We start from the raw sequence: 26679 nt of genomic DNA, 5'->3' as shown, positions 1-26679 counted from the left end.
CCGGAGCAGACGATATAGAATACGAGCAAAAACATATGCGATTGCATGTTGCGCTGCTCACTCGTACAAGTATACTTAATTATGTAGTAGAAAATTATGCGAAAATTACGAAAGATTTAAATCATAATAAGAAACTGCTTAATCACCCGACGTATCTAATAAGGTGAGATGCAATGGTTCCTCATCGATAGTTGTTTTTGATGTAACAGCTGATGAGAGAGATGTCATGAGAAATAACTTTTGATTAGGATGGCTGAACTAGTCGATATTGTAATGGTTTTGATGATTGTGGCGTGACAAGCAGCATTTTCCATCGACAAGGTAAGTTTGTCGTGTACGCTTACGTTTCATTTTACGTTGTTTGTATATCTTTTAATTTTTTTATTGCCCTTTTTTCAGGAGTATAACTGTCAATATTGTAAATAAGTAACGATGATGTTGTGCAGGTTTATAAGGGCAGGCACTTTTCTGCACATGAGACCGAGTAACTTGTATAACAACTCACTTTCCAAGTGTTACGCTCGGACATACGTTTTACAATCGTCTCAGCTTTCGAGGAGAAAATTGCTGAACCTCAAGCACTTGAAGAAATTCACCTCAGATGCCTTCAAGACCAGAGTGATAGAGGCCAGCAAACAGGCTGGTGGTTTTAAAAAAGTTAAAAACAAAGAGCTCCGCAGATTGCTTTTACTGGCAGCGCCGGAAAAGTGGAGACTTCTAGGTGCCATTACATTTTTAATCATATCCTCTACAGTTACTATGGCTGTACCATTCTGCCTTGGTAAAATCATAGACATTATTTACACCAAAGACCAGGACAAGACAAGGGACAATTTGAGTAATGTTTGTCTCGTGCTGCTCGGAGTTTTTGTGTTTGGTGGATTGTGCAACTTTGCCCGAGTGTATCTCATGTCAACGACGGGACACAAGATCACTCAGGCCCTGAGGAAAAAGGCGTACGCCGCTATTTTGAGTCAGGAGACCGCCATGTTCGATACCGTCAGCACTGGAGAATTGGTCGGGAGACTGTCAGGTAAGACACCATAAAAGCAACAGTTGAACCGTACACGTAATTAGAAAATAATTAAATTTTATGAAACAGGTGACGCGCAGCTCGTGAGTTCGGCGGTCACGAGCAACATATCCGACGGTCTGAGATCTGGCATTATGACGACAGCCGGGATTTCGATGATGTTCTACGTGTCTCCGCAATTGGCATTGGTGGGCCTCTCGGTCGTGCCTCCAGTGGCAGGAATGGCCATTCTCTACGGCAGGTTTGTCAAGAAAATCTCGAAAGACGTGCAAAACAGCCTCGCCGTACTAAACACGACCGCGGAGGAGAAGATCAGCAATATAAGGACGGTAAAGGCCTTTGCCCAGGAGCTCAACGAAATCGAGACCTACGGCAATAAGCTGAAGGACCTGCTAAAACTGTGCTACAAGGAGAGCTTCTACCGTGGCTCGTTCTACGGACTGACGGGGCTCTCGGGCAACGCGATAATACTCTCGGTGCTCTACTACGGCGGCTCGATGCTCTCCGACTCGACGATAACCGTCGGCAACCTCAGCGCGTTTCTCCTCTACGCCGCCTACGTGGGTATATCCATGGGTGGGCTGTCGAGCTTCTACTCCGAGCTGAACAAAGCCCTCGGCGCCAGTACGCGGCTGTTCGAGTTGATAGACCGCCAGCCGAGCATACCGATCGAAGGCGGCCGGATCCCAAAGGCAGAACTCTCGGGAGACATTGTCTTCAAGGGCGTCGACTTTGCGTACCCAGCGAGAAGCGACTCGATGATCCTGAGGGACTTCAACCTCCAAATTCCGAGAAACTCGATGACCGCGGTCGTCGGGCCCTCCGGCTCCGGGAAGTCAACGGTGGCCTGCTTGCTCCTAAGGCTGTACGACCCTGTCGGTGGCTCGGTGCTGCTGGACGGCCACGACCTACGAGAGCTGGAGCCACGCTGGGCAAAGCGGCAGTTTGGCTTCGTTGCTCAGGAACCGGTCCTCTTCAACGGCACCATCAGGGAAAACATAACGTACGGCAGCACCGACGCGACGGAGGAGGACGTGCTGCGAGCAGCCAGGCAAGCCAACGTCCTGGAGTTTGTCGAGAAGATGCCCAACGGCCTGGACACTCACGTGGGCGAGCGGGGAATCACTCTCAGTGGAGGCCAGCGCCAGCGGGTCGCTATCGCGCGCGCTCTCATCAAGGTAAATTATACTTGACGTTATTTTCGATTCCCTTGTCTGAAAATTGTACGACTTGTTTCGCAGAATCCGAAGATCCTGATACTGGACGAGGCGACGAGCGCCCTGGACTCCGAGTCCGAGAAGCTAGTGCAAGAGGCTCTAGAGCGGGCTACAAAGGGCCGCACCGTCCTTACGATAGCCCACCGGCTCAGCACGATACGCAACGCGGACAAGATAGCCGCCCTGGACGGTGGAAGGGTGGTGGAGAGCGGCACCTACGAGGAGCTGATGGCTCTGCCGGATGGCCTCTTTCGGAAGCTCGTCAAGTACCAGACTTTCGGGTGAAGCTTGCCCTGCTGCGTGAAACGGAGTGTCTACGACTACTAGACGAAGAAACGAAACGTCGAGATAAGCAATTATTGTGTCATTGTGCGATACGATGCGGTCGAAAGAAAGAGAGAGAAAGAGATTTTTGTACGAGGCTCCTTCACGAAACGAAAAGAACACGTTTAACGGAGGAAAGGCAGCACTAGCGGTGAATATTTTTGAAGGCCCAAGAAAAAAAAAAAAAATACGCGCGTTTCATTATATTTTTATATAATCTACTTGACGGACCCAATAATTTTTATAAATATTTTCCTCCGCTCGAGTCGCAAAACCCCAGATTTCACTGCGCGCACGTGTTCCCTGCATTGACGAAGGGAGGAGAGAGTAAACCTATGATCCCAGCCTTGAACTTCAAAGCCAATTCTATCAAGTTACTCGCTTATCTCTGACATGGTTGGAATTTGCATTGATAAAACGAAAAATCGAAAGAGAGGGATGGTGAGTGGCGAGAGAGAGAGAGAGAGTGAAAAAAAGGCACGTGGAGCGTCATCCGTTTGTAGTATATTCGTGTGTACTCACACTTTCACTCACGGCTGTATATCGCGCTAGCCAGCCAGCCAGTGAGAATCACGCAGGTCACTATTTAAATTTACGCAGTTTCGTCTCCTCAGTCGGCTTCCGAGCTTAGACGGGCGTATATTATATGCATACAACATTAGCTCCTGTGTATATACACTTGCAGCGACTGACGTTTCGTTCCGCGTCTCTGCGCTGTCTCTCTTGTAATATCGTACCTGTTGTGTCTCCGTCAACTGACTCTCGAGGGTCAGCGATCAACCACCCCTTTCGAACGACCACTGTGCGGAAATCTTTTAGTTTGTTTTAAAAATCTTTTTTTTTTTTTTCCCCTCGTACAGATCGGTCGACCGATTTATAAATAAATTTCCTAGAAGCGTAAAAAGTGTAACTTTCATTATCGGTCGCACTTGAAAGCCTTGTTTCGTTTCCCGTGTAGACATGTCGATGTTGTGCTGCAAAATCGTGGGCAGACGAGCGACGAGTGGTTTAACACTACGGTCGATCAGTTTTGCCAATTACGCGAGTTACAGCAGCAGCGGCAACACTGGTGTACTGGAAAGTCGGTATGGGGAAATCGAGGCGCCAAACCAGACGCTCAGCCAGTTCGTCTGGTCAAAGTCGGAAAATTGGAAAGACAAGCCCGCCGTGGTAATCTCTACTACACTAATCTATCTCAATATGTCTTGATCATGCATTTTCGAACTCGTTTTCGAACTCATGCTCGGTTTCTCATCGTATTTTTTTTTTTTTTTTTACTGCACCCCAAGGGATCATAATTATAATACGTCTCGTGTTGTGGTGACATCACTGCTCGACGAGAGCGCGAAAGAAGAGTAAACAAAATTAATATAGCCCTATTGTCTCTCCCTCGACAACCACAACAACACGACAACCACACGCTTTCGTGCTGCCGCTGATGTTAAATGAGCGTATCCCTCTCTCTCTTTCTCTAAAAACTCGTGTATTTTTCATAATTATTTTGGAGCTCGCTGTAGGCAATAATTAGTCGCTAATGCGAACGCGGGCGCGTTTACGCAGGCTGTGCATGTGCGATACGGTCATTACAATGCGCGATCGACGTTACTACAATCTATCGCACATGCATACACACATTATTCGCGTATGATTTCCTCGAGTAAGATCAAGACGTCTGTTTATTTTAACCATTTTTTTGTTTCATCTCCTCTTTAGGGCTCGTTGATTGACTGTTAGCGATTTAATCGGCAATATTGGGGGCGCGTTGGACGATACTCTCTCTCTCTCTCTCTCTTTCGATCTGCACGGCATCAAGTGTCATATATCATTTTTTTCCTTCCTCGATAGTTTATTTGTTAGTATCGTAGCGGTTCGTGGGCAGATTTTGGTAATTGTTGTGAAAGTTGGTTGTAACTTTTTAAATCGGTACATCAGTTTATTGGTGAATATAATCAAGTTTTTGTTTAATAATGCAGCTGAAAGCTTTGTAGGTGATTTTTTTTTTTTTTTTTTTTTTTTGTAAATAATGAGAGAAAAAATTCTACGATGAAACACTGTTACATGTATTGAAACAAATTATATTTTTATTCGTTATTTGCATGGGTGATAAGTGTCTGAAAAATGTACACACACTCGTAAATATATTTATATGCAATTGTGCAATAGAGGTACGCGTGTGCGCACGCAAAACGTATTTTTAAGATTGTAATAAATGTGTACATATTATTATGAAATAAAAAATTAAAGACTTTTATTCATCATGTTACTCTGTGCCCAAAAAAACCATTTCATATAACAAATATTACCGTTAAAAGCAGAGCGCCGATAAGCTCAATGGATTCGCGTTTTGATATAGTGTAAAAAAGCAGTAAAGCGGAAGTAAATTTTTTAATCTATAGCATCTCTAAACTTTGTGGCTTTCGATTTACAATAAATTTAAACTGTCAGAATTATATGGCCAGTACTTAGTTGTGACTCGATAATATGCAGGATTTTAAATAATACTGAGCTGTAACTACTAATTGACTAACTTTTGTCGCTATGAAATATAAACACTCGTTTAGTCATATCCTTTTCATTTTTATGAATATTTTCTCAATTTACATTTAACTGCCGAGTAATAAAAGATCATAGTTTTTAAACTGATTGGCTTCAAAGCCCCTGAATTTTCGTATACTTGAAAGGTTCCAAAGACAAAGAAAAAGTTTCTAATCGACAATGACCAAGTCTCAAAAATATATCACAAACAAACTTGTTATCTTTTCCAAATTGTTTTATCTTTTAATTTGTAAAGACTCATTAAGCATGTTTCATTTAAATCTTAAATGGTAATGGTATTGAGAAACGGCAGAAAAATTGTCTAAAGCTATATGTCAATTGTTTTACTAGCTTATTTATTTCACACGCGCGTTTTTAAGCTCTACTTTAAATAATACGAATAAATTTTTGATTACTTTTATCGGGCTTTTTGTGGTATAACGAGCTAATATGCAGGATATTAAATCGTTGAAAGCAAATATTTAATCGTTTCCAAAGTCCCACAGTTTGAAGCAAAATTTTTTTATTTTGATGATCACGGAATACATTTCGCGATATCTGCATTATTTACGGAGACATGGCGATTTTAATAGATTATTTACAGTTAAAAAAATATTGAACTCGGAGGATAGCCATGTTTTTTTATCCCCACATCACGAAATCTTAATTATAATTTTTAAAACTTATAATGTCGGTGGTACCAGAAAATACGAATAAAAAAATTGTGATTTTTAAAGGATAAATTTAGAAAAAGTGCAAAAGCATTTCTTGAAATATTTGACAAATTCTTTTTTTTTTCTCTATCAACACAAGCATAATGTATCGAGACTTTGTATTAAACCCGAAGGGCTGACCTTGAAAAAAAAAAAAAAAAAAAGATCCAATGACCCTACAAATCCTCGGTGGAAAAAAACGGTACCCAATTAAACAAAAAAAAAAAAAAAAATCCCATTAAAGTACTTGCGTCGAGCATCATTTGCACCAATGAAAGCATTGTATTATTTTGCACGCGCACCCAGACTTGCGGCGTGACGGGCCGCTCGTACACCTTCGGCGCGGCGCGAGCCCTGAGCAACCTGGGGGCCCAGTCGCTGCTGACTAAAACTAGCCTCCGGCCGGGCGAGCGCATGGCCCTACTGCTGCCCAACATCCCCGAGTACCTGATCGCCGTGCACGCCGGACTGCAGGCCGGCCTCGTACTCACCTTTGCCAATCCGCTCCACACCGTCGACGAGCTGACGCGACAATTTCGCGACGTCGCTGTCAGGTGCATCGTCACCGTACCCCAGCTCCTCGGGGTTGCCCAAACGCTCGCCGAACGGCTCGACGGCTACGACTGCACGATCAACATTGGCGGCCAAGACAAGCCCCAGGATAGGTAAGGGCCATGCTTTTTACCATTAATTGTATATGTACATATTTTCTATGAAATAACGACTACAGAGACGAAGACGCGTCATAAATTTCGTGGTGCGTGAATTTTTATTTCAGCACAACGCCGGAGTAGGTATATGTAGGCCAATAAATTCATCAACATGCCAACAAAAGTCCTTAGTATTTGGAAAGAGAAAAACTATATTCATAAAGCTTCTCTTTGTGGATAAACCAAAGTATACATATATCAATTCGTCGTTAAAATTAAACTCTATCGTTATAATATATTATGTAGGTATATATCATCGACTAATTGGATGTGAGGTGATAAAAGAGATGACAAATTTTTCAATAGTGATGGTACATCGTAATCTACGAATGATAATTGTTACAAATAAAAAACAAACTTAAACGGTAAAGATAAAAATAGATTTTTCTTCCGATTACTCATTTTTAACTTTCCCGAAAGTGTTAAAATACGACCACCTATGAACACCTATATATTAAGGTGGTCAACTCGTGAACATATTTGTTATAAACGACCATCAACGAAATGTTAAGCCGTAACACTTGTCAAGTATATCCTTTATTGAGAGTCCCCGTTGAATTATATGCAGTTAGAAATACCGATCTCGTGAAAAATCGCTAGAAGAATAAAAGTCGCGCGTAAACGATTTTTTTTCCACAGAATCCTAGCCCTGGAGAGCCTGGCGAAGCCGTCGCGGGGCGTCGAGCTCCCGGACATCGATCCCCACAGCTTGGCCGTGCTGCCCTTCAGCTCGGGCACGACGGGCCTGCCCAAGGGCGTGATGCTGACTCACTCGAACTTGGTCCACAACATCGTTCAATTCTCCCACCCGAGTTTCCTCCAGGGCGGCGACGCTACGATCGATCAGCGCAACATCTTCACCATACTCCCGTTCTTCCACATCTTCGGATTCAACGGTATCCTCAACTATTTCACCTACATCGGCATGAACGTCATCACGATTCCCAAATTCCTGCCAAAGGACTACGTGTCCTGTCTGGCCGAGTACCAGCCCAGTGCTCTGTTCACCGTGCCGTCCCTCATGCACTTTCTCTCCACTAGTCCCGAGATCTCAGCCGGTGAGCACCTGGCCAACGTTCGGGACGTCTTCTGCGGGGCTGCTCCGCTCAAGCGGGGCCTCATCGACAACTTTTACCGGAAGATCGGTCGCACCGACTGCTGCGTTTGTCAAGGTGCGGTGGTATGATAACAAGGTCGTAGAGAGCGTGGAAAATGCGATGAGAATAATTTTCATCCATGAGTAGGCTATGGAATGACGGAGACGAGTCCTGGAGTGATCATCACGCCTTACACGATATCGGAGTCAAAGCACGGCTCCTGTGGCCAGCTACTGCCCTCGACTCGGGCGAGGATCGTTGATTTGGACACGGGCGATGATTGCGGGCCGAACGAGCCGGGTGAGCTGTGGATCAAAGGGCCCCAGGTAATGAGGGGCTACTGGAACAACGCGAAGGCGACCACCGAGACCATTGACTCCGAGGGGTGGCTGCACACCGGGGACGTTTTCTATTACGACGAGGACGAGTACTTTTACGTGGTCGATCGCACCAAGGAACTGATCAAAGTGAAAGGGAATCAGGTGAGCGGTGGTTCGGGGCTTTGACGCTAAATCACGAAATCAATTCTTTTTTTTTTTTTTTTCATCCTTTTGTTAGTAATGTCCGTGTATTTTCCTATAAAATAATTATACACAGCTATTCGTAAATTTTACTGGTTTACAATTATATATATATTATTACATTACGTTATCACTGTGCTCGCTCGCAAAATTACACATAGATCTTCCTGGAATTCTTTTTTCCTCCTCTCTTTGTTTCTTTTCGTCTTAAAATTCAATCTCATTTTCAAAAGACACATTCACACTGTATTTTTTAGTTTTCCGTCAATTTATTTTTATTTATTTTTTTTTTTTCGACGAAAAAAATTTAATTCATTTTGCTTGCCTACTTTTAGCGATTACATTATTATTACTTTATTACTGAATTGTAAGTCTAATTTTTCTCTCTTTAGTGATAATTATTTTTTTTTTTTTTTTTTTTTTTTTTTTTTTTTTTTTTTTTATGCAAAAACGTAAGAGAAAAATTTTTTTTTTTTTATGAAACAACCTTATAGAGTTAAAAACATAATTCAAGTTGCAAAGAGAACGTAACCACTGTGTGTGATAAAAAATTTTTTTTTTTTCTATAAATACTCATGTTTTTGTATTCATCATAAGACGTCATTGAAACAGGCAGTGGTTCACTTCTACTTGAGATTTTGTAACAAATTGTTGCTGTAGGAAGATAAGTGTATAAAGTTAACTTGAAAAAATTGATCCCTGGTGCAGCTCAAGGCGTCGTCACATTGAGAGGAAACATCAAGCAAATATCACTTACATTAGCTATTTGAATCTAGAGCGACCAGAAAAACCACCGTGAAAAATCAACCTTGTAAATTCCGTACCGTTGTTGTTACAATTTAATGATGTGCTGCTTAGAAAAAAATCATATGTGCATGATTTTAATTTCATTCAATAGTTACAGTGGTAGGTCATAAATAAAAGCTATACATCATTAAATTGCATCAAAATACAAGATAAAAAAGTTAGAATGTTGGATTTTTGTGTTAATATTTACGCAACGGTGTGAAATTTACTAAATTCGGTTCGTGTAGTGGTTTTGTTATTTTCTCCTTGATACTACCAACACACATTTTTACAGCACTTTTTCTTTGACAACCATTGTGTAACGAAAATTAATTCGTGAGAAAAAACCAGAGTCCATTTGTTTAAAATAACATTTTAGTATTAACTATTCATGGCCTCAGTCACATCTTGTTCCATAGGTTCTTCAGGCTGTACACTTGCTACCGAACCATCATCGACGTCCATTGATTCTACTGTTTCTTTGATACTAACGGTTTCTTCACAGCTTGCCGTGACCACTTGATTATCTTCTTTTGGTACAGCTGCTACTTGAGATCCAACCAAACAGTTGTTAATGTTGGTTATGACACTTTGTGGTTCAGTATCAGGGACTGTTACCAATTCTTCTGTAATAGCTGATACTGCATCGTCGCTAGGCTCTTCGACTTTCGTTTCTTTAGGCTCTTCGTTAAAAGGAATTGGATCTGGAACTATGGTTTTTGCTTCCACCTCGTCCTCTACAACTTCTTGTATTGTCAGTTCTGTACTTTGATGTTCTACTGAACTATTAGAGTCAATTGGTTTTGAAGGAGGTTCTTCTATGATTGCTATATTTGTCTCGTTTGAAGTTTTTTCAGAGGGTTCCTCAAGAGGACCAGTCAATACTTGTATGTTTTCTTGAATGACGGATTCAGCTTTGATTTCTACTTTTTCCTCGATCAAAACTTTAACCGAATCCATACTTTCCTCTTTCAAGATTGGAGTAACTTCTACTTTCTCTTCTGTATCGTTTTGTTTTACTTCAACGTTATTTACAAGTTGAAAACCATCTGCACACACGTTAGAATCAACTTCACTTTTCTCACAAATCGGTGGTTCAATTTTCATAGTAACTTGTTCAGGTTCACTAGCAACAGCACTTAAAGCATTGATTTTACTTGCATCTTCCACTTCACGTGCACTTTCTTGTTGATCCACTGGTTTTTGTTCTGTATAGGTAGGCTGAATCAATTCAGTTTCTTTGCTGCACTCCACGCTTTCAACACTATCTTCCGATTTGCTGTCTTGCGATTCAGAGTCTGATGATTTATTTTCATCCAGCTTAAAATCTTTAGTCTGGAAAGTAGTTGGCAATTTCTTGGAGTCATTGCTGTCATTTTCATCGCTCTCTAGCTCCAGGCTAGGTTGCGAGCTAGTATCCTCGTTCATGATGGCATCAACGTCTACAAGGCCGGGTGCTTCACCACTTATAACTGCCAGATTTTGTACAACCGCAGAAACCTCTGGAGTTGGAATCGGCGGAGGTATGGTCGTTGCCACTTGGAAATCAACTGCAGATGTAACATAGCTGGAGGCTGTGGCATCGATGACTGACAATTGTTCTATTCTCTCTTGTTTCTCAAAAGACTTGAGCTCACTACTGTCAACTGCCATGTCTTCATTGGGTGCTGTGTGCATGGCAGTCGGTGTCGCGCTGGTACAATCTTTGACCCAGTTTTCCATGTCAACGTCATTGGAGGACTGGCCATGGTGAGAGGTTTCATCCTCAACAGATCCGTTGACCAAACTGTCTCCATTCTCGCTACGCCTGCCAAACGCTCCTGGCTCCCTCGTGGATACCACTAATATGTTTTTTTCAACAGCCCTCATGTATTTGTCGATGCGATTGTACTCCCTTCTGGGTGCAATGAGCAATTCGCATATGCGCTGGACGGTAAAAGGAGGATTGGAAAAGCTTTCCAAGCGTTCGAGCAAGCTGCCCTTCATGTTTTCGTAGTTGAATGGCTCAACATTTGGCAGTGGTGGGCCAAGAAGGCTGGGGTTACCGCTTTCGCAAAACTCGTTCATAACCCTGAGTAGCTTTTCCCTGAAGAGCGTCTTGATGAGACTCCACTGGTAAACTGGCTCACCCGTCTTGGCCACCCACGTGAGATATTCCTCCAGTACCTTGGGTATCTCCGAGGGCTTCATCTTCTGAAACTCATCCAGTGCTTGGAGCACGTCCTCCGGATTATCCATCATCTCGCTCGTTAAGGTTATCGCTGTGCACCTGCATGAGTGTATATTTGAGTAATGCAACAATTTTTACACATATGAAATGAAAAATCCTGATGATAATGATGCTCGAAAAATTGCATACTTACAGAAAAAATTGCGCAAATGTCTAACAGAGACACGAGCTGCCACTGGCTGTTGCTGGCCTTTACCGAGTTTATATATTTATGTTTACTTTTGAGCACTAGGTAATAGAAGTAATAGAGAGACTAAGTAGAGACCGTTGTAAATATAGATACGCTCCGCATGTGATATTTCAAGTATTTATTGCCCCGTAGTTTCGGTGGCAGAGGCAGAGAGGAAATTTTAAGCCAACGTAATTAATACACTTGCGTACGAGCAAGTACGTGTGTTGTTACAGGTCTGAACACGCGTGAGCAAGCCACCGATCGCTGATCTGATTTCCTCCTTTTTTCTTTCGGCCTTCAGGTACTTACCTTGCCGAAAACAGAATCGAAGAGTAAAAGGAACACACTTTCTCAATTTATCTGCCCGATCGCCCGATCCCCGATTACTATGTACGAGAGGTTATGTGTGTATTTCTCTCTCTCTCTCTTCTCCCCGCTTTAACCCCCCTCTCGCGCGCTACACACATTTTTTATAGTACGGATAACAACCGCGAGTGGCGCTACAGACTTGGGCTCCAAAATTTTTGCGCGAAATTTAATTGCACCGTTCTCGATTTCTCAAGATTTGTTACTTTTTTAAAATATTATTTTCCTCACTCTTTTTTTACAAACCATAAACAATTATACCTGTACTTGGCAAAACTTTTCGATGAAAAATTCTAAATACACATTATAAGGCTCATAAAAGAATAAATCAATAAAACGCGAGTACGCGTGGAATACATATTATGTTTATGTTGCCTTATTTTGTAATTACGATAAAAAGTACCATAAATATGATACATAGGTGAGCGCTGCAATAGTTTGACGATTTGTTAATGCAATACATGGTCAATACATGAAAAACTTGTTAAAATTCTCCGGCATACACCTTGTACCATTGTATGCATGTATTTTTTTATTTACTGGTTGATCAAATTGAAGCCAATTAAGTTGTGTTGAAGAAAAATTACGATGCATATAGGTACCAATATGATAATACACATTAGGTAATAATAGTAATGATAATTATGTCAAAAAAAAAGGTCTCGCCAACGGAGCTGGAGTCGTTGATACTGGAGATACCGGGAGTCGCGGACGCAGCCGTGATCGGCGTCGCAGATCCCGTAGCTGGTGAGCTTCCCAAGGCGTACGTGGTGCGGAAACCAGGCTTCGACATCACCGCCGATCAAGTGCAGGTCTTTATCACGCCAAAGGTATGCATAGGCATAATTATACCAGTAAAATATATAAACCTTTTTTTTTTGGTGCGTATGTCAAATAATGTAAAAGACGTATACATGAAAAAACCATATTTTCAGGTGGCACCGTACAAAAAACTGGCTGGTGGTGTCTCGTTTATCGAAGCCATACCGAGAAATGCGTCCGGCAAAATTTTGCGCAGCGAGTTGAAGAACCGGAGCTCTTAATTTTTTACAGGGAGATTACAATTTTGATTATTTTTTGTATGGTTTTAACGTCTAGCCAATGGGGCGACTGCTGTACCTGATAGGATGTATTGCTGCAGTGTTGCAAAATAAAAAAAAATAAAAAATATTTACTTCAATGAACGTCGAGAGAGAGGGGAGAGGTGTAAACAGTTTACGTAAGCGATTGTATACATTAAATACTCATGTTGTTTACTTACAGATAAAAAAGATGTTAGAATGTATTGAATCAAATTTTTTAAAATAAAAATTGACACAAAAGTGTATGATTTTTCAGTTTAGTAGTTTCTCACATGTCTGAGTCTAAAAAAGACTTCATTCCTCGGTATAAATTGCTGGAAAACAGAGAGATTTAGGTCTTTTTTTCAAATATTTTATTTAGGTATAAGAGATTCTTTTCAATATGATTCGTGACTTATTATTATAATTTTTTTTTTTTTTCATTTTTTTAATCAACTTTGAACATTCAGTGAGACCACGTAACATGTACATGTACAAATAGTTACAACGGTAGAATAAGACTTTTTTTTATTCTTGTAATATCAGCATATGCATATACTTGTTTGTAACATACATAATATTGAATCATCATTGTGAATTTGAAATTTTTAATGACCATGCGATACGTAGTTGTGATCCGCGGCAAGTGTGGATTGAAGACGCTTCGAAAGATGATGCCAAGGTTCCTATACTCATGTATGTGTGTCAGTCTTTAGCACAAACATATGGTAAAACATACATTCAAACAAACACTCGCTCGCACTCTCGCTTAACTTACAGAGGCGTGTTTTTTTTTATTTCCATTTTGTATCGATTTAATTTTTGTTTTGTTTCACTACATCGTTGTTTGCTGTTTACTATTCTCGATCTAGGTATTTCATGTGTTTGAAACTGCTGTTGAGGGAAATAACTTTACATGCGAGCATTCATGATCACAACATACAGTTTTGTACAACTACATATAATTGCTTTTTTTCGTGTTATACATCCTGGCATTTGATACAACAATTCGAATACGCTGATATCATTTATGTCTGTTCGTGTTAGCACGTGTATGTAAGCATATGGGCATGTGATTCGGCGATCTGTTTCGGGAATCCACCAAACAATCCGAGATAAGCACAAAAAAAAAAAAAAAAGACTCAACGATCCTTATTCGTGAACGTGAAAGCACAAAACAATAACTGCTGTTATGTGCATCGGTTAAAAATAGATACAAATTCAATAAATTATTTAAATATACATTAATACAAAAATAACAAGGCATTTTAAATCAGTATTACATTCGAGGGAAAAAAATTCATAACGGAGCATACGTGCGATGACCAGTAATTTATAACAAAATTAACTTAAAAAAAAGTTACCATTTTTATTCATAGTAATTAAAAAAATTAAGATTCAGTATTGAAGATCATTAGTTTCAAAGTTACAAAAAAGAAGGAATAAAAGCTTCTAAAAGTTGGGCAAGTTTTATTACAGCGCACGGCTAAGCAAATCCAGAACAACTTTTTTTTCGATGTGTAACATGTCGTATAACTAGCGTTGCAAGTTAATCTTTTTATTTTATGTTTAAAATATCAGTTTTTTTTTGTGAATTAGAAAACTTTTTGCAACACCTCAATCATACTTTTTTTATCGTGGTTGTAAAAAATTTTCACGTGAAAATTGTTATTAAAATTTTTTGTTAATATAAAACAGCACAATCTTCTATTTGATTTTAAATTCATCAATTACAATTAATTTATAAATAACATGGGCAAATTAAAATTTTTTAAAAATTAAAGTTCTAGAACCCAAGTATACAGCACATTGTAGAAAAAAATCTAAGACTTTTAGCGCGTAGTTTTCCGACAACTCTGTCGCTCTATACACTTTTAAATATTTCTTTGAATCTCATTTTCCATCAGCTAAATCGACATAAACTACCGATGTTTTTACAAAAAAAGTTTTTACTGGCTTGCAACGCTTTTATCACCTTTATCTTTCATTATTTACTATATGTATATAAATTACAAGTGTATTCTCGCAGGTAACAATAAGTTAAGGTACATAAGGGCTATAACGAAACCCTGTAGAGGTAGAAGTGACTGATTCGAGCAGAAAGTGCTTAAAGATTATCTTAATAATTTTAATAGTTTTGTTGGATTTGTTTTTAACGAAATACTCTAGCATATAAAGGGACAAGAAGAGATCATTATACACATACAAATAATGATAATTTACGCTACCATGAGTAAAATCGTAGCGACGGTATAATGATGTAATATATATATTTATATAATTCTCATAAAAATGGAAATTCTTTTATATTTATGAAAGATGACAATCACTTAATTTTTATATTTATAATTTTTTTTCTTTTTTTCAACTCGTACTCTTCTCGTCCTATTTTTTAAATAGATTTATTTTTCAGTTATAAATACAATTTAAAATTTTGGGTATTATCATATTTCAATATTACAAAATTTTAATGCAAACAAATTTTTAAGCTAATGTATTAAAATCAATTGCACACCAAATAGATTAAAGCAGTACATTTTAAAGACATGATTTTTTTTTTTTTCAACTCAGAAATATACTTTGGTATAATAGGCACACGATTATAAAGTACTCAATAATATTGCACATTTAATATCCATCAGGAAATCACGAGTACAAAAGTAAGGTATTTGGCAAGAAGATATGCGTCCAGAGGCAAGTACAGTTTCATAAATCGTCTCCTGAGGAGAAGGGAAGATTTTGCCTCTGCTATAAAAAACATACCAACTCGATTTAACCCGCAAGTTAAATAATTGAGTTACAAAAAGGTCAACTTGGATATTTGAGGAAAATAAAGATGCAAAAATTACCTTATGTAATAAGTCATCATGCTTTAAACAATCTGTTTCTATTTAATTCGCTAATTTAACCTGAGTTGACTTTTTTTCCTCAAAGATCTCTTTTTGTGTGTTAAATGGAGTTGACCTCTATAATCTCGCAGATGCGATTTGATCTTTTCTCTTTCTCAAGTTACGATATGCATTAGTTTAGCAAATGTATAAATATTCATACAAAGACAAAATTGTAAGGGATTTAGAAAGAAAGTACTTCTTCATTTTTATGATAATACCCAATCGAATCATCGCGATTATTAGTACTTTGAGTGTTTACGCGCTTTTTCGATTACTTAAACGTCAACCACCATTTTCTTGTGAATGTCGGTATTACCGACAACCTAAAAAAAAAAAAAATTTTTTTGTATCAACTCAGTTTTCACAGTCAAAAAGTCAATGATGCACTGAATGTATTGCTTATGTTTATTGATAGACACTAAAGTAAGAAAACTCACCGAACAGAATTCTTCAAAACTAATCTTGCCATCCTCATCTTTGTCAGCAAATAATATAGTTTTGTCGACTATTTGTTGTAGCTGAGTGTCCTTCAAGTTGTTTCCTACCATCATTTTTAGTACTTGGAACAATTCACCATTACTAATAAAACCATCATTGTCCATATCGTATATTCGGAAGGCGAACCGCAGTTTGCTCTCCTTATCACCCTGTAATACATAAATAATGTATTATTTTCTAAAGTGATAGGAAGATAATATTTTAAGATAAATGTTTTATCGAGTTTGTGGCCTCACCTTGACGCTGAATTGAGATACACCTTGGATGAATTCTTTAAAATCTACCTCTCCATTTCCATCTGCATCAAATATGTCTATGACACGTTGTACTAAAGGATTTTGTTGCAACTCTGGTAAAGTCATGAACTCATCAATACTGAGAGCACCACTATTATCTAGATCCAGTTTCCTGAATCTTTTGCCCAACCTTCTTATTTCGTCTGCATCGACTGTAAATAATTAAAATGCCTTATTTTATTCAGTAAGGCACTCCTTTGTAACAGTAACTTATAAATTTTCAATGGGGCACAATAAAAAAAAAAAAAACCTTCGCAAAATATATTTCATAATAATTCATGTTAATGCGTTTGAGACAAATTTATAATTCATAATTTAAGTGAACGCCTTCACAAGATATTTAACTTCATATGTGCAAGCAGCTTAAACAGAAACGTTATAGAGCTGCTCTGCACTTGGAAAAAAAACTTGCAAAATTCAATCAATAGAGCTGATAACATTTATATTGAATTTCAACGAAAAGCAAGCATACAGCATTGAGTAATTCTTGCAATTCCAAAACATCTGGCTAATAAGTAACAAAGAGAGAGAGAAAAAAAAAACAAAAAAACAACTAGTCTCACATTAATCTCAAATTGTGTTCAATCATTAAAAAGTGTTTAATTTTTTTCGTGAAGGTCGGACATTATGGGTAGTTTATATCTAATTAAATACAACACTTAAAAGAAAAAAATGAACATACAGGACTTACAATTAGAGCAAAGCTCCATGGCCAGTGAGTTCTCATTTCCCTGCAAAACATAAACAAAGTGTTACTCATCATATGTATTGTGAACAGGAAAAATAATGCTAAGATGCAGAAAATAATGAAAAACGAACAATAAAGTACAAGAGACGGAGACAGAGAGTGAGAGACGAAAGCTCTCCCAGGGGAGGGAACACCAGCAGCACCAGAGGGTCGAGGACAGGCACGCAGCAATGCGTGCTAGAGAACGCGAGGAGAAAAAAATCGATTTCCCCGTGGGTTGCAGACGAGGTGCTTGCGCGTTCCCTCTGCTGTTCCTTCTCTCCCACTTTTGTTTCAAGTATTTTTCTATTTATTTCTGTTTCACCTTAGCAGCTCCAAAATTGTGAAATAGAAGTCAAGCTTACCATTGCGACGATTTGGAGCTTCGTTTACTGCGTCAGAGATCAATGGAACTATTCCTTGAAGACAACTGCACCACTGCGCTTTTGATCTGGTTTGATGGGGACACACCGACAGAGAAGAGCAAGGAAGAGATGTGTGTGCGACGACGACCACGACGACGATAATGATAATACGAGGCTCGTGTATTACGAGCCAGCAGCGCAGGTGCGATTGGTGCGATTCCGCTATCCCTGAACTGAACCCCGCGGCTTGTGTTTGTGTGCATATTGTCATTTTACTCACTAGTCACTATGTGCGTGTACCTTAGTCCGGTCAAGTTGGTTCAAATTTAGTTTAAAAGAAAAAGAAAAACTTGTTCTTTCAATGGAAGTAATTTAAATGATCAATGTATACTCGTTATTTTTTTTAAGTCTTACTACAGTTATTTTTTCTCAGTCGATTGTAGAAATTCGGAATATTTTATTAAAATTACTTTATCACCAATGATATGTTTATTTAGCTAAAATTACATTAAATAAGAGAACATTTACAATGTTTTTATGATGTATGACAACGTTTTAAAGCATCTGTTGAATGAGAAAAGTGTCTTGAAAAGATTTTTACAAAATTTCTCAACATGCATTAAAACGTTTGTTCAACAAATGTTATAAATACAAACTTTACAACGAATCTTAAATAATTAGAGATTACACTATTTTTAAACCCTTATGTTAAGAACTATCAATATCAAGAAAACTTGTATAGATTTTTATACATTTTGATCGATAATAAAATTTTTTCATTAGAAAAATGAAAAACGATAAAATATTAGATTAGATTTGATGAATTTAAAAACATTTCCAGTGCATCAAAAAAGTTATTAAAAAATTTTTTGCACAGTCAATTCATTCTTACTATCAATTTCACATCGTTATGTCAGAAATGTCTTCAGAGTTCTTGATAAAAAATTTTTTTATATTTGCTAAGTGTAGCATTGAAATAAATGCCAATGCTGGGCTCAAGGGAAATTTCAATTCATGCTTAATTTTAGAATAAATATAACTTAAATTTTTCTGCTCTACAAATTCATCGTCATTTTGTAAAGTTTTCACGTTTCTCCACATAATTTTCTGCAATCGACGCATGTCGATTACTTTTGGTCTCAAAGCGTATTGTATGTGAGCAGTCTCAATTATTCTAGGCATTGATACTAAATTATTGTGCGTAAAACCTCCTTGATCTTCTTGCACTGTTGTTTCATTTTGTTTTAGGATATTTTGGTGACTCTTTAAATTAGGTAATGGTAATAAATTACTACAAATGATTTCTTGACGTACCTTTTTCACAAGAGAATTTCTATGTGGTCTAATTGTATTAGACGTACTTTGAACAGATACCTGGTTAGAAGGAATACAATTATCTGCAGATGTAAGCAATGCTTCATCGGGTATATAATTCATTTGACTGGTTAGAGGTACTCTTGATTCATTAGGAACACTCTCTTGACTTTGAAATGGAGATTGTTTTGAAAAAGTAGATTTGTCAGGACTATTTTCTAAGTTGTTTTGGATTGATTTTATCACATCGTCGACCTCAACAGTATCTATAACATCATCTAAATCATCAAGATCATTGAAATCAACTCCTGAGTCATTGAGATAAATAACTTCATTTTTCTCCTCTTTATAATTAGAAAATATATCCCATTGGGGCTTTAAATAAAAAATATCAAACCTTCCCACATCGTAAGGTTTGTCTTTTTTGCAAATCAGAAGTTTCCTACCCGACCAATTGGATTGAAAATTACTTTTTACTATTTTTTGGTCAAATTTAGACTTAATATCTTCAATAGAATTCTTTTCAAAAGACATTACGTAATCCTTCTTTTTACTTTTTTTTGAATTCAGATTCTTGACTATTTTTGTTGGTTTGATCGAAATTTGATCTTTATTCATAATTTTCCAATGAGACGGTCCTGCCCATCTCAGCTTGTGTCTGCTTTGTAAATACGAGTACTCGTAGTTAACATCTAGATTAGCATTATTGACGATTGAGTCCTGAAAATCAACATCATCATTGCTTGGAAGATTATTTGCTGGTACCGCAGTTGTATTCATCTCATTATGAATAGTGAGTCTAGTATCTTCAAAGAAATCGTCAAATTCAGCAGACTCATCATCACTCAAGTTAAAACGATATTGAGAGAAGGTACTTGTTTCAACATCTTTTTGGACTGTAATGTACTCTTCAGCTAAACCATCAAGAAATTTAAACTCACAGAATGATTTATTTATAGAATTTTCATCATTGATAATTGCAGAGATTTTAAATTTCGATGGTCGAGCCGTAACTGGCAACAATTTGTCAACAACTACATCATCGTACACATTAAAAGCCACTCCATGATTCACATGTTGAGGTGTACGAGCTTGTAGCAGCATATCAGAAGTCAGGGTGTCTTTTTGTACATGAATGAGTTCAAAAGGATTATAAATTTCCACATTACCTTTTAAAGCTTCACTTTTAGTAATGATGTTATAATTAGCCCTCTTTTTTTTCTTCTTGAGACGTATCACGCCCTCATTATTCAATGGATCATCATCTTCATTCAAATCATCTCGTTCTCCATTCAAAAAAACGCCAAAAATCTTCCAAAGATCTGAATAGACTTTGTCAACTCTCAAACCATAAATTTTGCCACTTATGTCCAAACAAGCTGATGCAACATTTAAATTAGATATGTTTGGATTCTGTATTCTTAGAGAATGAGCCAAAAAATCAATCATTTTCAGCTGAAAGACATTTTTATCGTTAATTTTGTCTTCTACATTAAGTTTCAAGCACTGAGAGATGTGATCATTTATCTCTGTAGTAGATACATTAGAATCAAAGGAAAATTGTCGTTCCATTGATCCTTCCCTATGGCTATTAGGCACTTCATTAAAATTTGGTTTTTTTGATTCTCTGTTGTTATCTACGCTATCCTTATCATTTCGTTTTTTTTTATCAACAACACTTCTGTCGTTTTCCCTTTTTCTCACTTCCTTTCCTTCATCGTGTTTTTGCAATTTTGTTTCTCTGTTAACCACGCTATCATCGTCACCCAGTTTCCTTTTGTCAAATTTTCTTTTCTTCATTTCTGTTTCCGCATTCGGATCGCCAGATCTCTTCCTTTTTCTGGTATTCACCACCGTCTCACTTTTTCTCCACGTTCCTTTTTGTTTTTCATTCTTCCTCTTTGACGGGCTTTGTTGGTCATCCATATTTTTATACCTTAAGAACTTAGGTGAAAAAAGTGCCGCTGTTGGAAAAAATTCTTTTTAATCACCTGTCATAAATTATCTTTAAGTATTACTTACCTTTTCAACGCAGTTGCATATAAGGACATTTTTATTACTTTTGAGAGAGAAAAGTAGTTTTTTCACCAAGTTCTTAGGTACGCAATGAGCCTCTGTTCACGTGCTACGATTTTCACAATTCACAAGCCGGTAGGGGCGGCATTCAGTCGGTAACCCTACCTACCTACCCTTCCTCTCCTGCCAACTATCGAGGATCCTCCCCCCACTTAGCGAACAATTTAGTTGACGATGACTGGCGTGTTGTTTATTAGATGAAAAAAAAGATTTCAACACCTACACTTTGCTGCAGTTATTTGATCAGAAAATTAATTGTTATCATACCTATGCAACAATATTTTGATGTTACACAACAAATTTCAAAAAAAGCATCTATCACCGGAAGTTGGTTGTGACAATTTTTGATTCATGCAGTCTGTGTTTTCTCTCCCCCCCCCTTTATAATCTATAAGCAAGTACAATCAACTGCGCTAATTAACGTAAGACAACACGGTGTGTGACGGTAGATTTCCCAATTTTTGATTAATCAAGTCGACGAGCAAGTATCAAAATATGAGCACTGCCGAAAGAATTGTAAAATAATCGTCACCAAGCTCGACCGTCATTTCATTTTTACATGCATAGGTGTTTGCCGAATCGAATATCAAAACACAAACGCTCTTTCCGGTTACCCGCGCAAACGAATCATCTACATTTACATGTTTATATATATATATATATATATATATAACTGGCGGGATATGAAAAGCGAGCTCAGCTCAGTCTGGTCGACTGGTCCAATCCTGTTTACAGGATTGGTCGAGAGAGACAGCCTTTACTTTATTGAAGTAATTCTCATTAAGACACGTGAATCTTTGATTAAAAAAAAAAAAAGACGTTTTTGTGAGTACCTATTATACATTCTGACATGATTTTCTTGGAACGGAATAATATTGAAATCACGGATATTCGATCATTAACACCAGTCATGTATGAGTAGCAGAGCTGTCACTGCGTCTTTGAAGTATGCCGGCGTGGAACGAGACGTTGCAGCAGCAGCACCGAGGAGAGGAGCCGGCTTCCGCCCTCGAGCCGAGCACCGTCGTTAGTGACCTCGAGAATAACGATGTGATGTCGGGGTCTGAATGATTTTTCTCCGCTTTTCAGTTTTTGAATTTTTTTTTTTTGTTGGCACGTGTAGGGTATGCTCTCTTTTGATGTCTTCTGAAAATTCCCAATTTGATTGACTAATTTTTTTTTAAAGGAGACTTGTTGATAATTTTTCGATTCATCGCTATATATTTTTGATGGAACTATTTTTTTTCTAGCGTTACATTTGTAGATTATGATGTTTCTTTAACAACAATTTTATTACCTCCAAATATAATAGAAATAAAAAACTTTTTTATAAAAATCACTCTGAATAATCAAATATTTATGTTCATTAATTGTATCAGCAAAATGACTTTTCGAATAATTTCATGCAACCTGGAATCATTTAACAGAATAGAAACTGTCCGGTTGAGTAGTGGTATTTCTTCAACTGCAGAAGTAACTGAAAACACAATGACCAAGATTCCAAGTGTCATCTACGAACCTTGTGATGAAAGTAAGATTTCGTCAACTCCTATGGATGAAAGGCACTACACAATTGACAAATTACCATCTTTGCAACTAGATGAAGACTTTGACATTGACCAGTTTACCAGGTGAGTTTTACGAGCATCTACGTACTATATGCATGAATTATTAATTATTTTTTTTCATTTCTAGCTCTTCAAGGGATCCTGTGTCTTCAATTAGTCCTCTCACTGTGCAATCCTGTCCAAAGGAACAGGTGGAACTTCCGGATGATGACGATTTCTTGGCACTGTTTCCTTCAATCGATGTAAATGAAAAGAAAAAAGCACCCAAAAAGCCTGCGACTCGCAGAAGTAGTCGCAAGACCATTGCTCAGTACGCCATAAGAAGTCCCGAAAATTCACCGGAACGTTCTCCCAGTCCACCTCCACAGTCCTCTTTAGTACCTACTCCTGCACTGAGCGTGTACAAAGTTACTCCAGGTAAATCTGTACCCGTTGTAGGAGTTATTTCCAGTCTATCCACAAGAGGTAAGTATGCTTATAGAGATAAGACTCTTAAACTGAAGCTTTTATTTAAGTCAATAGGGCAAAATTAATTTTATTTTAGACCTTGATAAACCACAAAGCAGTCCTTTGAATTTGAAAAAACGCCCAAGTGAAAAATTGGGTTTTGATAGAAATGCCGAAAACAGAAATCCAAAAAGAGGAAGGATTGGTAAGTAAAAATATTAATAATATAAAGACATAGTTAATTCTTTAACTCCGGCTTTTTAGTTGTGTGCCATAATGTTTTTGATGGAGCTACTCCATCAACGTCTCAGTTTCCTTTGATCGAGAAACAAATGAATATACCTGGTAATCACGATTACTTAAGATCAACTTTCAAAAAGGATGAAGATGAGGATGAGGATAAAAAATCTGATGAAGATGGTGACAGCATAAATCATAGCAACGATAGCCAGTATCATGAAGATAACGATTATGGCAGTGACGACGAGGATGATAGTGACTACACGGATGAAGTGGCAGATATGCTGTTTCCCAACATCGAAGATAGCATCAACTTTGATGTCGGTGCTATGATTAGAAGGCCAAAGGGAGGTTTTAATAAAAACATTGCTATGGGTGATAAGCGATATAAAGAGTATCGGCGTGAAAAGCTTCTTACCACGAAATGTATCAAGAGGCTGTACAATTCTATATTAAATATTCCAAAAGATCCCGTGAAAAAAGACCCAAAGGGTCTAAAAGTACCTTTGATGATTCATCAGAAGCTTTCCTTAAAATGGATGAAATGGAGAGAAGAGCAGGAGCCTTGTGGTGGCATACTAGGTATTATAAAATAACGATGTTTGAAAATAATGAATTGTAATATCAATTTTGATCGTCATCTTGATTAAGCTTTTTATTTACAGCCGACGATATGGGCTTAGGTAAAACACTTCAGTTGATATCACTTGTCCTTGATGCAAAAAATGAAAGAAAAGAAAAAGAAAAGGCTAGTGGAGCTCCTGTGGAAGACAGTGATGATGACTTGGATGATAATTGGGGTGTTGTTCCACATCCGCGTCAAAGTAAGGGTTTTCAAGTAACAATGATTGTTTGGTAATACGTTATATTTCCAATCTATACATTTTCAGTCTATAACGGCAGAACTCTGTTGATCTGCCCTCCCTCTCTAATCGAACAGTGGGAGAGAGAAATTCATACTAAAGTGCGTCCAGGGCTTTTAAAGTCTTACGTTTACCATGGAGGTGGTAATAAAACTATCACTGAGCAAAGACTTGTAAAGTACGATATAGTAATTACTAGCTATCACTTGTTAGCCAAAGAACATGAATTGCATGTTGTACCCAAGCGGCACGTGGATTCAAGACTTTACAAGGTAATTGTTTTATTTTCTCTGTGATGAATATCCATAATATTTGTATAGAAGTTTTGTAAAAAAAAAATTCATTCAATTTTTTTTTTTTGATAAACCAGATTCATTGGGAGCGGGTTATTCTCGACGAAGCTCATTTCATTCGCAATCACAAGGGGAAACAAAATACCGCTTGTTGCGAAGTAATCGCGCGTAGCAGGTGGGCTCTAACTGGAACCCCAATCCAAAACAAAGAGACCGACCTTTTTGCTTTGTTGAAGTTTTTAAAATGCTCGCCCTTTGATGAGCCCGCAGTCTGGCGCAAATGGGTTGCCAAGTGTACCTCGATGGGTAGTCAAAGACTTGTTGTGATTACCAAGTCGCTGATGCTTCGTAGGACCAAAGAAGAGCTGATCACCCAAGGTATGATTGCAAACTTGCCGGACAAGAAAGTCCATACTATTGAAATCGAGTTGGATTCTGACGAGATGATGGTGTATCATAAACTATTGATGTTTTCGCAAACGTACTTTGTGGAATTTTTGAGACAGCGCAAAGACAAAGAGTATTTCAAACTCCACGGCTTTCATCCCAAGAGTCACTCTCTCATTACTCAAGGTATTTTAATTTTTGCGTTTTCCTCTACTAGTTTTCGGTTTTGTTTTCCTTTACTTCTGCAAATCAAAAAATTTTATCTTGTTAAAACAGAGGTGCCAGAGAAACTTCCAAAATCTATGAAATTCTTACTAAAACATCATAAACAAATTGAACCCCACTTAATTCTAACACTAATTCTGAGACTGCGTCAAATGTGTTGTCATGCTTCATTGATATCTGTAATGCTGGACAAAGAAGATATGGAGTTATGTGGCTTTGAACAAACTGAGTCGGTAAATTCTCACGTCATTGATGAAATCAACAAAGTTATTGCTGAAGAAAGCGAAGAAGAGAGCGATAATGAGTGGTCCGAAGTTGACGAAAAAATAGCTAAGAATGTCTTGTCTAGATCAAATCCTGTCTTTCGAATGGATAGGCAAAGCTCCAAGGTGCGCCTTTTTATTAAAAAATTATTAAATCGATTTAAAGAATGTTGACTTTTATTGATATGAAAAATAGGTTCGAGCTGTTTTGAAAATCATTCAAGAAGTTTTAGACAGAGGGGAAAAAGTTGTCGTAGTTTCCCAGTGGACTAGTTTTTTAAATGTCATTGCTCACTTCCTCAATAAAATCGATGGTGCCAATTATGGCAGATTCACTGGCCAAGTTCCAGTGAAAGACAGACAAGTAAGGTTTAATAATTTATAATTCCCTTGACTATAATTTATTGAATCACTAAAGAAGTTGAATAAATCTTAACAGTTCATTGTCGACAAATTGAATGATCCGGAGGAAAAACTCAACATTCTTCTCTTGTCGTTAACTTGCGGTGGTGTAGGCTTGAATCTTGTTGGCGCAAACAACTTACTCATCATCGATCTCCATTGGAATCCTCAACTCGAAACTCAAGCCCAGGACAGGATATATCGCTTTGGACAAGAAAATAATGTCAAAATTTACAGGTATACATTAAATCAACTATGAAAATTTTGAATTTTTTTGGAATAACTATATCAACTTGAAATAATTTGAAATTTTTTAGAGTTATATGTTTTAATACGATTGAAGAAAAAGTTAAGCAACTTCAGGATAAGAAACTTGACCTTGCAAAAAATATTTTAAGTGGAACCGTTTTAACCAACATATTAACAATCGAAGACATGAAATTGTTGTTTTCCTAAGCAGTATTTTTTTTTTCTCTATATATATATATATAAGTATTAATTATTACTTAAAAAGTCGTTTCGTATTTTGTATTCGTCATACAAATGCATGTAATACACACGTTTTTTTTATTTATAATTTCGTGTTTATCATTAAACTAAAATGTTTCAAGCTGTGTTAGTCATTGCGTTGGTAAAATTTCTGTTAGTTACACGTTTTAAGATTCAGTAAATGTAAATGAGACTTTAGAAGATTGGTATTCAAATAAAACACTATTTGTCCACTAATCAGTATCAAAGCAATAAAAAAAAAAAAAAGTATCCATTTTTAAGAAAACTTGTATTATTTTCCCCCGAGTTAATTCGAGGAATATTCAACCTATTAAACAAAGGATTCCCCTCCACAAACATGCCCCTCGGTTGAAGCGGACAAATTCAAAGTTTCCTTCTCAATGGCCATGGTTTAATGATAACTCAGATATGTGTCAAATTATTTGAAAATCGCAGATGAAAAGTGTTTGAAACTCAAATTCTCGTCCCCTCGAGCGATTTTACTCGTTAAAAATTACGTTTTTCGATGACGAGCATCATAAACATATTATACTTACTCTGATAAAAAAA

General features: G+C 37.6%; 6 protein-coding genes across 9 annotated transcripts; 3 read left to right on the top strand and 3 right to left on the bottom strand.

The window, feature by feature from the left end:
- The first annotated feature begins 76 nt into the window (after positions 1 to 76).
- On the top strand, positions 77 to 2556 carry LOC106647821 (ATP-binding cassette sub-family B member 10, mitochondrial). 2 transcript variants are annotated; one of them, XM_089594693.1, is made up of 5 exons: positions 77 to 321; positions 400 to 721; positions 812 to 1033; positions 1103 to 2211; positions 2275 to 2556. In XM_089594693.1, exons 2-5 carry the CDS (start codon positions 433 to 435, stop codon positions 2533 to 2535), a joined length of 1881 nt encoding a protein of 626 aa, XP_089450819.1. In that variant the 5' UTR covers positions 77 to 321; positions 400 to 432; the 3' UTR covers positions 2536 to 2556. The 2 variants fall into 2 exon arrangements, with proteins under 2 accessions (XP_089450819.1, XP_014219848.1); XM_014364362.2 differs by having other exon boundaries at positions 400 to 1033.
- A 978-nt stretch (positions 2557 to 3534) lies between these two features.
- Positions 3535 to 13014, top strand: LOC106646489 (uncharacterized). Its single transcript, XM_089594694.1, has 6 exons — positions 3535 to 3744; positions 6129 to 6487; positions 7172 to 7704; positions 7777 to 8111; positions 12364 to 12534; positions 12640 to 13014. Exons 1-6 carry the CDS (start codon positions 3535 to 3537, stop codon positions 12745 to 12747), a joined length of 1716 nt encoding a protein of 571 aa, XP_089450820.1. The 3' UTR covers positions 12748 to 13014.
- On the bottom strand, positions 8609 to 11739 carry LOC106647774 (Protein phosphatase 4 regulatory subunit 2-related protein). The gene is made up of 2 exons (XM_014364304.3): positions 11300 to 11739; positions 8609 to 11205 (listed from the first exon to the last, which is right to left on the bottom strand). The coding sequence occupies exon 2, from the start codon at positions 11175 to 11177 to the stop codon at positions 9318 to 9320; it is 1860 nt and encodes a 619-aa protein (XP_014219790.2). The 5' UTR covers positions 11178 to 11205; positions 11300 to 11739; the 3' UTR covers positions 8609 to 9317.
- A 264-nt stretch (positions 13015 to 13278) lies between the features above and the next one.
- Positions 13279 to 17755, bottom strand: LOC106647740 (calcineurin subunit B type 2). 2 transcript variants are annotated; one of them, XM_014364260.2, is made up of 5 exons: positions 17543 to 17755; positions 17133 to 17181; positions 16391 to 16602; positions 16094 to 16303; positions 13279 to 15979 (listed from the first exon to the last, which is right to left on the bottom strand). In XM_014364260.2, the coding sequence occupies exons 1-5, from the start codon at positions 17543 to 17545 to the stop codon at positions 15932 to 15934; spliced, it is 522 nt and encodes a 173-aa protein (XP_014219746.1). In that variant the 5' UTR covers positions 17546 to 17755; the 3' UTR covers positions 13279 to 15931. The 2 variants fall into 2 exon arrangements, with proteins under 2 accessions (XP_014219746.1, XP_014219748.1); XM_014364262.2 differs by having other exon boundaries at positions 17142 to 17181; positions 17543 to 17752.
- Positions 17756 to 19521: 1766 nt separating this feature from the next.
- Positions 19522 to 20935, bottom strand: LOC149374279 (uncharacterized). Its single transcript, XM_089594615.1, has 3 exons — positions 20879 to 20935; positions 20026 to 20820; positions 19522 to 19576 (listed from the first exon to the last, which is right to left on the bottom strand). The coding sequence occupies exons 2-3, from the start codon at positions 20780 to 20782 to the stop codon at positions 19560 to 19562; spliced, it is 774 nt and encodes a 257-aa protein (XP_089450741.1). The 5' UTR covers positions 20783 to 20820; positions 20879 to 20935; the 3' UTR covers positions 19522 to 19559.
- Positions 20936 to 21677: 742 nt separating this feature from the next.
- LOC106647741 (transcription termination factor 2-like) lies at positions 21678 to 26076 on the top strand. Of its 2 annotated transcripts, XM_089594249.1 has the most exons (13): positions 21678 to 21757; positions 21841 to 21993; positions 22360 to 22563; positions 22628 to 22965; positions 23045 to 23152; positions 23212 to 23769; positions 23853 to 24011; positions 24078 to 24322; positions 24421 to 24916; positions 25007 to 25344; positions 25415 to 25582; positions 25658 to 25857; positions 25938 to 26076. In XM_089594249.1, exons 2-13 carry the CDS (start codon positions 21881 to 21883, stop codon positions 26074 to 26076), a joined length of 3066 nt encoding a protein of 1021 aa, XP_089450375.1. In that variant the 5' UTR covers positions 21678 to 21757; positions 21841 to 21880. The 2 variants fall into 2 exon arrangements, with proteins under 2 accessions (XP_089450375.1, XP_089450374.1); XM_089594248.1 differs by having other exon boundaries at positions 21678 to 21993.
- Positions 26077 to 26679: the final 603 nt, after the last annotated feature.

This window comes from Copidosoma floridanum, unplaced genomic scaffold (genome assembly GCF_036245765.1).
Source record: "Copidosoma floridanum isolate Cflo_tuat_1 unplaced genomic scaffold, Cflo_Japanese_pri ptg000021l, whole genome shotgun sequence".
Lineage (NCBI taxonomy): Eukaryota > Metazoa > Arthropoda > Insecta > Hymenoptera > Encyrtidae > Copidosoma > Copidosoma floridanum.
The sequence above is the reverse complement of the archived record's forward strand: the minus strand, read 5'-3'. Positions and strand labels throughout refer to the sequence as shown.

Coding starts and splice junctions, on each gene's coding strand:
- LOC106647821 (XM_014364362.2), top strand. CDS start 433: ATGATGTTGTGCAGGTTTATAAGGGCAGGCACTTTTCTGCACATGAGA. Junction 1,034..1,102: donor ATTGGTCGGGAGACTGTCAG/GTAAGACACCAT, acceptor TTTATGAAACAG/GTGACGCGCAGCTCGTGAGT. Junction 2,212..2,274: donor TCGCGCGCGCTCTCATCAAG/GTAAATTATACT, acceptor CTTGTTTCGCAG/AATCCGAAGATCCTGATACT.
- LOC106646489 (XM_089594694.1), top strand. CDS start 3,535: ATGTCGATGTTGTGCTGCAAAATCGTGGGCAGACGAGCGACGAGTGGT. Junction 6,488..7,171: donor CAAGACAAGCCCCAGGATAG/GTAAGGGCCATG, acceptor TTTTTTCCACAG/AATCCTAGCCCTGGAGAGCC. Junction 12,535..12,639: donor AGGTCTTTATCACGCCAAAG/GTATGCATAGGC, acceptor CCATATTTTCAG/GTGGCACCGTACAAAAAACT.
- LOC106647774 (XM_014364304.3), bottom strand. CDS start 11,177: ATGATGGATAATCCGGAGGACGTGCTCCAAGCACTGGATGAGTTTCAG.
- LOC106647740 (XM_014364260.2), bottom strand. Junction 16,603..17,132: donor TTGCTCTAATTGTAAGTCCT/GTATGTTCATTT, acceptor AATTATTTACAG/TCGATGCAGACGAAATAAGA. Junction 15,980..16,093: donor GTTTTGAAGAATTCTGTTCG/GTGAGTTTTCTT, acceptor TTTTTTTTTTAG/GTTGTCGGTAATACCGACAT.
- LOC149374279 (XM_089594615.1), bottom strand. CDS start 20,782: ATGGATGACCAACAAAGCCCGTCAAAGAGGAAGAATGAAAAACAAAAA.
- LOC106647741 (XM_089594249.1), top strand. CDS start 21,881: ATGCCGGCGTGGAACGAGACGTTGCAGCAGCAGCACCGAGGAGAGGAG. Junction 22,966..23,044: donor TTCCAGTCTATCCACAAGAG/GTAAGTATGCTT, acceptor ATTTTATTTTAG/ACCTTGATAAACCACAAAGC. Junction 24,012..24,077: donor TGTTCCACATCCGCGTCAAA/GTAAGGGTTTTC, acceptor ATACATTTTCAG/TCTATAACGGCAGAACTCTG.